This window comes from Phaseolus vulgaris, chromosome 4 (assembly GCF_000499845.2).
Source record: "Phaseolus vulgaris cultivar G19833 chromosome 4, P. vulgaris v2.0, whole genome shotgun sequence".
Classification (NCBI taxonomy): domain Eukaryota; kingdom Viridiplantae; phylum Streptophyta; class Magnoliopsida; order Fabales; family Fabaceae; genus Phaseolus; species Phaseolus vulgaris.
In genome coordinates this window covers 43,360,535-43,372,337 of record NC_023756.2, presented here as the reverse complement: position 1 = coordinate 43,372,337, position 11,803 = coordinate 43,360,535, and the positions used below count along the sequence as shown (strand labels likewise).

The 11,803-nt window shown below is 32.8% G+C and overlaps 1 protein-coding gene across 2 annotated transcripts; it reads right to left on the bottom strand.

The window, feature by feature from the left end:
* Positions 1 to 1,920, bottom strand: LOC137837793 (putative UPF0481 protein At3g02645). Of its 2 annotated transcripts, none has more exons than XM_068646923.1 (2): positions 1,103 to 1,920; positions 1 to 1,011 (listed from the first exon to the last, which is right to left on the bottom strand). In XM_068646923.1, exons 1-2 carry the CDS (start codon positions 1,881 to 1,883, stop codon positions 140 to 142), a joined length of 1,653 nt encoding a protein of 550 aa, XP_068503024.1. In that variant the 5' UTR covers positions 1,884 to 1,920; the 3' UTR covers positions 1 to 139. The 2 variants fall into 2 exon arrangements, with proteins under 2 accessions (XP_068503024.1, XP_068503025.1); XM_068646924.1 differs by having other exon boundaries at positions 1 to 933.
* Between the last annotated feature and the right edge of the window lie 9,883 nt (positions 1,921 to 11,803).

Sequence of the window (11,803 nt, the reverse complement as noted above, 5' to 3'; positions counted from 1 at the left end):
TTGGATAACATATCAAACATACATTAATTGTAACATTCTGTGAAGGTATACTTTAATTTTACAGAAACATTATACACTCCAAATCATTACCATTCATTATACGCCATACTCGCAAAATTAAAAAATATATAGAGAAACCTTATTCTGGTTTAAAATACCTATGACAGTCATAAACCGAGCAAAACGTTTCAATAGCCGTCATGGCCAAGAGAACAAAGGTGGCAAGAAGTGTGAAGAACTTCCACGATTTGTACACATATTCTGTTAAGACCCTGAAGAAGTTGATCTTCCTCCTACATTGGTAGTACTTGTTCACTTTCTTAATGGTTTCATCTAACTTCTGGGTCTTGGTGGGTCCAATGGATTTGCTCATTCCATTGAATAGTTCCTCAGTTTCTTGCACACTGAGAGAGCTACTTGACTCTATAATCCCTGCCTTCATTAGCAGCTTCACATCCTCCACAGTGTCTACGATTCCCCTCATCAGTTCTGTGTACCTTGTGAAGATGAGAAAATCTGGTTTGGTCAAGGCCTCATAAGCCACAAGGTTTCTCATTATCACTTCAGAGTTCACGTCCAATTTGAGCACAGGGAGGTAAAGTATGCCCATCTTTTCGTCAAATTCAATGGCCATGTTACCACCTTCCAAGGGTTGGAAAAAGACCCCCACTGAATGAAGCTCACGCACACAAGGGATTTTGACAACCAAAGGAGCTTCTTCTTCACCAAGTTTTGGATGTGATGAAAGAATTTCAAGTTGAGAGGACACTTTTAGCACTGGATCTAGGTTTCGTTTAATGCGTTTAACAAGAGGAATATCCACGTCCTTCAGCATTTTGAGAGAGTCTACTGTCCATGTTAATACACCTTTAACTTTCTTAAAGGAAATTGCCATGGCTTCAGAAATTGAGCTTCTCTGGAGCACAGAAGTACCTGTGGTAGAGTCAATATTACCACGAAAATTATTAGCTAGGTTGTCCAACATCACTATGTCTCCATCCTTCTCGCAAACTTTTACAAGAAAAAACAACAACACATGTTATGTGAAGATTAATAGAACCATCTTATAATTTCTGTATTATCAAAGAGCTTATACACATACCTTGTTTTGGATCAGGTATCGGTGTTTCAGACTTTTCATGAGAGACCACCAAACGGTACATGAGATCCAAGACATGGTAATGCTTAGATACAGCTTCAGAACATGAGGTGCCGTGAGTTAACCTAAGTGGAGAGTGTTGATGGCAGAAAGACAAGAGCATCGAACCCAAGTAGTCTTGAACTAAATGAGGAGGTTCGGAGCTTTGAAGCACCAAGATCTTCAACAAGGAGTAGGTTGGAATTTGGTTCTCCACCATGAGGATGTCCCTTATGATGGCATCCTTAGTTAGTTTCACACCACGTAAGCGAACTCGGTCTTCTAGTCCCGCCATGAAAGAGCCAGAAAATTTCTCATTGAGATAGTTGTGGAAGAAATTCAACAAGAACAAAGCATCAATGGCAACGGTGTATAACAAGGTTTCATCTTTGAGGTCCAAGTATTTGTGGTAACTAGCACGGATGAAGGTTGCTGTGTTGCGGAATTCTTCAACTATTTGTTTGAGATCATGTTTTTGGAAGTGGTCTAGAACCGCTTTGGCAGATAAAACTTTGAACCTTTCCATGGGATAGAGCTTAGGGCAGAAGTGATTGTAGGGACCAATGGCTATAAGTTGGGGAGCAAAGGCTTCTGGCTTGGCAGAGCTCGAAGATTTGGGAACTTGGTATATGCAAACTGGGATTTTTTTCAAGAGTGAGACGTTGGTTTCACTCACCATTTGGTTGATTTGGATTACCCAATAATCTTCATCGGATTCTGAATTGAAGATTGAAAGGGAGGACATCTGGGATTTTGCTTAATTTCCCTGGTAAAGATTAAAGACGCTGTATGCAATACGTGCTACTGTGTATCACATATATATATATATATAGTAGAAAGATGAGAAAGAAAGAGAAGTTTATGAAAGAATGTTTATATAATTAGAATGAAGTTGTTACCACTTGCATGAAAAATGTGATGTTAAGAAACCCTCCAATTTGTTGATTTTCATTGTGACTCGTTTACTCCTTCTCAGTCCCCAACAATATGGATAACATGGATGGAAGGTTACTGTTACTTGTTTATATTTGAATCATATATGTGTTGCTCCACTCATTCGTAAAGTTACGTAAACAACCATATCCGCAAAGTTAGAATGAAGACAAGACATAACAATCACTTATTTGTCTTCACAGCTATGCTAATTTCCATTGAATGACAACATAGTATCTCTTCGCTAGTTCCATAATGCTGCCTCCGAAGTTATATATCAATACAAAAACATTTTGTTAACATCCTCTCCCATGACACACATGTCATTTAATGCTGTCAACGTGGCAAAAAATGATGGCGTGGCAACGACAATTTTGTAACAATGATGATTTCAGAAGCAGAAGCGCATGTCGCGAACTGCTTCTTTGAACTCTTGTCCACCACCACCGAGGACTCCTCCGGTGACGCTCCTCTCCATATCCTGGCTTTGTCGTCTCCTCGATGAGTTCCTTTGTTGTGAGGTCGAGTTGAAAGTTGTTGTTCTCATGGGTCGCAACCCATCCCAGATCGCCAAGCGAGATCGTCGCCACGAGGTCCTTCGTCGCGAGGAAGGTGAAACTTTGAATTTGTGTCATATATTACATCGATTATTACTAAGAATCGATGTAATATATATATATATATATATTACATCGGTTGTTACTAAGAATCAATGTAATATAGCTCGCGCTACTCATTCGCTCACAATCTCACTCTGCTACGTCATTGTCACGTCTGTAGCGTCAAATATGTGTTACTTCATAGGTGTCAATATATCATATCAATAATATAATAGTAAATGGTTTTAGTTATCATTAAAATTTTTTTTTTTCTAATGTTAAAATCATAAAAATTCCAATTAACTATACTGACCTTTCGACTAATTTTTTACCATATGAATTAGTAAGCTAAAACTCAAATTTTTAATTAAACATTACCAAAAGTCTTAAGAAAGTAATTTCACAATCCTTATTATGGTCATGGGGCTCACAGTAAATGCAGTTAATGTCATGATCTTGCTTTCGATTAATCTTGTATCCTTATATTAATAGAAGATCAAATATTTCACTACACAATTTATTATTTTAGACAACAACTAAAAAAACTTACCTAAACTAGAAAAAGTATTGCCTTAGATAATTCTTTGCAACGTTTATTTAGGTTGGAATTAGAGAATGAGTTTAATGGAATTTTCGAAACTTACTAAATTCAAGAAGAGGTGAAGCTAATTTTAGCCACATATGTACATGACATATTATAATAAACGTGGTCTAACATAGTTTTTAAGAAACACACTTTAAAAACTTTGTCTAAAATGTTAGTTAATATTTAAAAACCACAGTTTTAAAAACGTGGTCCAAAGTATTCACATTTTAATACTTAACCAACATTATGCTTAAAATAAATAGACAACATTTTTTCTAAATATTTTGAAAAAAAATAAATAAATTGTACTACGTGGACAACAATAATAAGTCGTTGCTTATACCTTCTTTAGACAACACTTTTTTTACTCATTGTCATGTTAGCGTGATCTAAAGTGAAAAATGCTGTAATGATTCTAATCCTCCAACGTCATTCCTTTATTATTCAATTTCTAAACATAAAATAAATTTTTTATTATTTGAAAATACGAGTTAATGTGATTATAGACTCTTAAACAAATTTTTTTATTTAACTTATGATAACTTTGACTAAAAAAATTCCAATACTATACTAGAATTATTCCATATAAATTCATAAATAAATTCAGTATTATATACAAATATTACATATAGATATTTATCTCTTAAAAATTCAGCATAATAAATAATGCACTTAGCCATTATATAATGATTATGTTATAGATGCTTTCGTCTGTAAATTTTTTATATTATTATTTTATTTTATTTTATTTTTATTATTATTATTATTATTATTAAAAATACTATTATTATTATTTTTTATTACTCATGTACTAATAAAAATAACATTAATAATAATAATAACATTACTAAAGATAATAATAATAATAATAATATTAATATTACGACTATTATTATTAATTAGTAGTAATAATAATATTTTATTATTATTAATATTAATAAATAATAAAATTATAATAATAATATTAATAATATTATAATAATAACTTTAATAAATATTAATATTAATAATAATAACAATATCAATAATAAGAATATTAATATTAATAAAAAATTAAATAAATATTACATACAAATTTATTTTCGTGTAATCTATCAAACATTACATACAAATTTCTTTCCATATATAATGTGTTTATTATAATAAAAAATTGTATATAAATTTTTAATATTATTCCACCTCTTCCACATCTCACAGTATCCAAAATCACATAATTAAATCATATCAAAATTTATAATTTCAAAACACAAAAATTCATACATGAATCACATAAATATCTAATTAGAGTATTTTTCAATTAAATATACATAAAATAAAATTTTATATAATTTATAACTCAACCTTTTAAAAGCAAAGATAAAAATTTCAGTTAAGTTTTTTTCCTTTTTTTTACAGTCTAGCTTGAACAAAAGTGGGTTTCACCAAGCAAAAATTTCTCTTACTTAAGCGAGATTGAACCCGAGAGCACCCAGAATTTCATCTCAGACCTCGTCTGAGCGAGATATGTAGAAAATTTGCATAATTCTACCCAATTTCATCATTTAAAGTCAAACAAAAGAAAATCAATAACTCATTCACCTCAAGAGTAACTTACACTATATCATCTATACAAATCAACCAATTTTTTATATTCAAACAAAAACATCTATCATAAATCGTCCATATCAAAATCAACATATTCACATTTTATTTCAAACAATACCTTGCATTACTCATAACCAATCGATCCTATAAACAAAATTCGGAATTGCTAACCACGTCATCCCACATCCAGATCTTCTAACCTAAGGTTCTATTTGAAATTAAAACTAGCTTCCCTTACTTGAACTTGAACAAATGCTTACTAAGAGCTTCAAACCCTAAAATTGTTCAAATGTAGCTTAACATGCATCACAAAGTCCTGATAAAAAATCTAACTATATCACTAGGACCATACCATGAGCTAACAAAGATTAACCCTGACTTAAAGAGAAGATAAAAAATGAACTTACTATACGAGAGATTCTGATTGGGTATGTCTTGTAGTCTTTACTGCTAGGAGTCTAATGACGAACTCCAATCGTCAAACTGATAAATTAGGAGGTCGGACTATTAAAAAATCGGAGAAAAAAAAGGAAAAGATAAGTTTTAGAGAAATGATGATTCTTTTATAATGAAATCTAAATAACTGAATTTTCTATTTATAAACATTTTTATTTTAATAATAAAATATTTATATGGTATTTAAAATATATCACTTCTACTTTAAGATTATTTTCTAAATCCTTACAAAATGTATTTTCACAAATGTAGAAACAAATACGAGAGAATTCCATGACCAAGAAACACATTTGAATCACATGCAAGACTTGAAGGAAGACTCAATAAGATTTAATCGACGACTTCTTGAATGGGAAAGAGTTTTGAATGCATTTTTTTTCATAAGTTTTGAATGCATAATCTAAGAAAGATCCCACTATAAAAAAATAATTAAATAGTAACTAAATTTAGAAACTAAAAATAATTAGTCACTATATTAACTAAATTATATACTAATTTAGAGACTAAAAAATTATTCATATATAAAGAGGTTTCTATTATTAATAAAAAAATTATAAAATAGTTTATAAATTTGTATCTAAACTAGGTACTTAAGTTTTAACAACTAATATTTTAGATTCTAAATTAGTCTCTAAAAGACTAATTTAAAATATAAAGTAGTAAGTAGCTAAAATCTTGATAGCTAATGGTTAGATATCAATCTAGAAACCATTTTATAAACTTTTATTAATAATAGAAACTACTTTAGATACTAATAGTTTTTTTTAGTTTATAAAATGTCTCTAATTTCATTAAATGATAACTAATTATTTTGATCTGTAAAATTAGTTTATATTTAATATTTTTTTTGTAACATGTCATTATCTATATAAATTTGTCATCATTTAAGAAAAAAATATAAAGTAGTAAGTGGCTAAAATCTTGATAGTTAATAGTTAAATATCAATCTAGAAACTATTTTATAAACTTTTATTAATAATACATTTTACATTTAATTTATAAAATATCTCCAATTTCATTAAATAGTAACTATTTATTTTAATCTATAAAATTAATTTTTATTTAATGATTTTATTGTAATATGTCATTATTTATATAAATTTGTCATAAGGAAAAAATGTAATTCTTTCACTTTCGGAAGAATAAAAAATGTAAATTTTTTTTGTAATATTTTACACAGATTTGATTGACTTATTTTAATTTAATTTAAATTAATTTATTAGCTTCATAAAATGTTATCATTTAAATATTTAGAAAATCATAAATTCAATAAATGAATCATATTTAAATATTTTAATTAGGAAAAATATATTTTTATTTCGACTTTATTTAGTTTCAAAATTATACCTTATAACCAATAAATGGATGAATCAAATAAATAAATATTAAAATAATTACTGGCCATTATCCTTCCCCATGATAAATAACAAAAATAAAAAGAAAAAACCCTTCTATTAAAATACTTTACCTAGTACGCTGTAAGATATAACATCAACTAAAATCGAGACTAAAATAATTATGAACGTTATTTTTTTGAATTATTAACAATTATTGAATATTTAAATAATATTTATATTTTATGATAATGAAAATTTTATTAAAAACTAAAAGTTAATAAATTTAAATTATTTTATCAAATAATATATTTAAAATTAAACCAATTGAATGAAAATAATTCTACTTACATGTTTTATATATTGTTATAAATTCGTAGGATAAGGTATAAATTAGACGGTCTACAACACACGAAAAATCTAATAAATTTAACACCGATTACGGACAAAATAAAATCTCAATTAAAGACAAATCTAATAATAAGTATTCCAAAAACAAATTACATTTGTCATTGCCTGCGTATGTGGTGCCACCTTTTTTGTTTTCTTCATATCATGTCAATTCAATTATGATATTTTGACAATTTTTTCTTCTTTTATATTATTATTTTAATTATTTTTACTTATATATAGCAATATATAAGATTCTTGAAAAAGTATTTAGATGTCTGTAAGTTAAGAATGAATAGGTGACCCCACCATGGATGTATTAGTCAAATTGATTTAGAAATTGTTTGGTTTACTAACATTGTTTTCTTTATTATATAGATTCTAGTTTGATTTTTGTTTGTATTTTTTTATATGCATATTTTAAAGTAATAATTGTTAAGTAGGTTTCATAGCACTACAAGAAAAACATAAAATAGAAATCAATTTGTAGAAATCAAAATAATTAGTTGTAATAGTAACTAGATTAGAGACCATTTTAGAAACTAAAAAAAAAATTGGTTTCTAAATTAGTTTATATTATTGTTAAATAGTTTCTAAATTGTTATCTAATTAGCAACCAAAGTTTTTGCTACCAAATTTAGAAACTAAATAATTGGTAGATAAAATCTTAGTTGCTAATTAGATACCAATTTAGAAACTATTTAACAATAATATAAATTAATTTAGAAACCAATTTTTTTTTTAGTTTCTAAAATGGTCTCTATTTTAGTTTCTATTGTAACTAATTATTTTGGTCCCTAAAAATTATTTTCTATTTCATGATTTTCTTGTAGTGAATAATGACACGAAATCAAAATTATTATTTCTGGAAACATTTTATAAAGGGACTTTGGGTAGTAAAAAACAGCTTTAGGTAATAGGAAAAAAAAGATTTTTCTAGGTTATCTAATACATTAAATATATTAAGAGAGACGGATATGAAAACAAAATATATATATATATATATATATATATTAATTATAAAGAATTATATAAATAAGAATATTAGAAGTACTTTAATCTTTTTATAAAAAATACATAATAATATTGTCTTGCCCACTGATCATAGTGAATAATTTCTTCCAGTGAAGGAGATGCTACTAATTCTTTTTTATGTTCTTGGCATGTTAGCTCCACAACCTTGAATATGTCCAGGTAACTAATCCTGCAAACAGGGGGAGAAGGGAAGTCAGAAGAGGATTCATCACCTTCAAAAGAAAACAAACGTTGTTATAGAATGTGGGAAAATTTTCTGATACCATCACTCCATTCAAGATAACTTAGCCGTATTGCGTAAAAATGGAAGGTGTGCGTAATGGTCAGAGGTATGGAGGAAGGGAAGCGCGCAATGCTCAGAGGTATGGAGGTCATGGACGGGAAGCTTGGGGAACTAGTCAATCACAGAGACAGGGAGGTACCGACCACAAGAAACGAAAATCAGTGGATAATGCAACATCGTTCTTTTTCTCAAATTTCTCACATGATTTTGGTGAGCTGGATATGCACAAGGTGTTTCAAAGGTGGACAAGGGTGAAAGAAGTTTTTATCTCTCGTAGGCTAAATAAGTGGGGGAGGAGGTTTGGTTTTGTGAGATTTTTTGAGGTGGGAAACGTTGGGAGATTGGAGAAGGAACTTGACCAAATTTATATAGGAAATCTGAAGCTGCATGTTAATGTTCCAAGGTACCGGAGAAATGAGGTAGAAGATGGAAGGGAGCAGAAGAGGGAAGACTTGAAGCGACAACTGGAGTTGCCAAAAGAAACAAGGAAGCAGAGTGCGGTAGGTCTGGGGGTAAATGGGTCATCAAGAAAGAAGGAGGTCTGGGTGGAAAAAGCTCGAAAGAAATCCTTTGTTGAAGCAGTTGTTGGAGGTGCTCAATAGCAATGGAAAGGACCAGTTTTTAAGGCCCATCAACAGTCTTTACCGTGGATGGAAAAAAGCTCAATTGGCCAGTTTAATGCAGAGTTAGACTTTGACCATCTGGAAGAGGAGTTTGTGAAGGGAGGTTTGGACACGGTCAGGTTGAGGTATATGGGTGATAGATTGACCCTAATCACTCCAAGAGTAGAGGAAAGCATGGAGGCCCTTATTAATCTCAACAAGGAATGGTTCGATAGCATTTTTGATTATATAAAACCCTGGTCTGAGAATCATATGGCGGGCCATAAATTGGTATGGGTCAGATGCTATGGCTTGCCCCTCTCCCTGTGGAATGAGGATTGCTTTGCCAAAGTAGTAAGAGAGGTGGCAACTCTGGTTTCCATAGATAACTCAACGCTAGTATGGGAGAATTTAGAGTTTGCTAGACTCCAAGTCAGGATTCTGAAAAATTGTAATGCAAGGTTGAAGAAAGACATGAGGATTAACAATAAAATCTATAGCATTTTTATTGAAGAAGAAAACTCATGCACCAAGGAAAATCCGTGTAAGTGTAGTGCTTATGAGTTTGAGTCCTCCGATAGTGTATCTTCGGTTGACACCTACGTAGAAGAGACAAAGTTGTCGGTCAGTAGCTGTGAGGAGAAGGTGGAGCGGTGCAACGGAGGGGCTATGTGGCAGAAGGGGGAGGAGAATGAAGGTGGGGACCAGGTCTCGCAAGAGACAAAAATGTCTGGATCTGGGGAGTCTGTGCCAAAAGGACTAGTAGGTCGGCTTAAAGTGTGTCAGAGTTTCATGAATGGGGAAAGGGAGATCCATAAGGGTTCAGAAGAGTTGATGTTAGTCAACTGTCCAGTGTGGGCAACTGATAAAGTGGAAGGTTTTAACTATCCTAAACATGATGATCTGGCGAGGCTAGTGGTGGACGTGGAGCATAGTAATTTTCTTTTCACACCTCTTAGTTTGTTGGGCCATCATGGCAACCAGTCGGCCCAGCTGAAGGAAAACCAAGATCTAGAGCCAGCCCATGAGGAAGGGTGTGGAGGGGGTAATCTGCAAGAGAGAGAGATCTTTGACTCCGATGCGCCCCTTAGAAGCTATATTGAAGAACTGGTATGGTAGGAGCTTGAAGAGGGAAGCAAAGCTGCACAAAGAAGGAGGGATAGTGGCGAAGAGCTAATGGTAAGGGGCCTAGTGAATAAGTCCACATCTCGTAAAAGCAAGAAGAAAGGGCTGTGGGAATTGGGTGAACCAAGCACCCATCCCAGGCGCTCGATAAGAATAAGTGACAGAGTTGCTCGGATAAGGAGTTCTTCGCTTTTCTCAGCTGAAACGCCTACAACAACAATCTCTGCTGGAGACATCTTTGATTGTAATGCCCGGTTATGTGATTTGGAAGTTGTGAAGGAATCAGGTATGCTATGGGAAGTGGGAAAACGTATGGGTGTTGCTTACAGAAGAGACGAAGTAGAGGTGGTTAAGGAATATAAGTGCATGGAAGTGAGAGACGCGGAGTGTATGCGGAGGTTTGAGGAGGGGAAGAAGCCCGGTTTTTATGTTGATCTTTAATCTTAATATTAGAGGTCTGGGGGGAGGAACCAAAGCTAGATACCTAAGGCAAGTTATTGCGGGTGAGGGAGCAAAAATTGTTTGCATACAAGAAACAAAGACCACTATCTTTTCTGATGCTAGATGCTTTGCGTTATGGGGGCATAATAAGGTGGGGTGGATACACAATGAAGGGGAAAATGGAGGAGGTAGTCTATTGACTATGTGGAAGAAGTCTGTGCTTGGTTATGAGAGTCACGTCATGGGAAAAGGGTTCATTGCTTTTTTCGGGAAACTCTCTAGATCTGATATGAGATGCGTAATTGTAAATGTCTACGCTGCTTGCACATACACAGATAAGGAGAGGCTTGGGAGGAGTTATGTAACATTAAAGCAGCATCACAGGATCTGATATGGTGTTTTTGCGGGGACTTTAATGCAGTTAGAACCATAAGTGAGAGGAAGAGTATAAATGGTGGAGTTGGGTGCTCTAGGGAGACCTACGGCTTCAACAATTTCATTGAGACAAATCTGTTATTAGATCTGCCTTTGGTAGGGAAAAAATACACCTGGTTTAAAGCAAATGGTTCGGCAAAAAGTAGGTTGGATATAATTCTTCTATCTGAGGAGTGGTTACAGGTATGGCCAAGTAGCAAGCAGTATATACAGCGGAGGGAAGTGTCGAACTATTGCGCCATTGTGGTTAAATCGGTCGACAAGGACTGGGGGCCTAGACCGTTTAGAACCATTGATGCATGGCATATGGAGAGGGGGTTCACTGGGATGGTGAAGGAAATGTGGCAGTCATATGCTGTTCAGGGGAATGAAATAACTAAGCTCAAGGACAAACTGAAAAGGCTAAAGGGAGACCTCAAGGTATGGAATAGAGATGTATATGGAAACTTACATACCAGGAGGAGGGCCACCTTACAAGAAATTGAAAGTTTGGACTGTCAGGACCTCAATGTCGCCCAACATGGAAGTGTAAGGGTGGAAAGAGTGGAATTGTTGAGTCGACTGCGGGAGATTGATAGGAAAATTGACTCACTTATAAGTCAAAAGACTATAATGAATTGGCTGAAATTCGGGGACGCTTGCACCAAATTCTATCACTCATCCATTAAATGGAGAAGACTTAGGAATGAACTCAAGGGTGTGGAGATTGGGGGTCAATGGTGTGAGGAACCTTGCACGGTTCGAATAGAAGCAAAGAAGTTGTTTGAGAACAGATTTAAAGCAACAAAGGACCTGGGGTACGACTTGATGCAGTAGAATTCAAAAGTTTAAACCAGGAGGACAACCTGTCTCTTATGGCAAC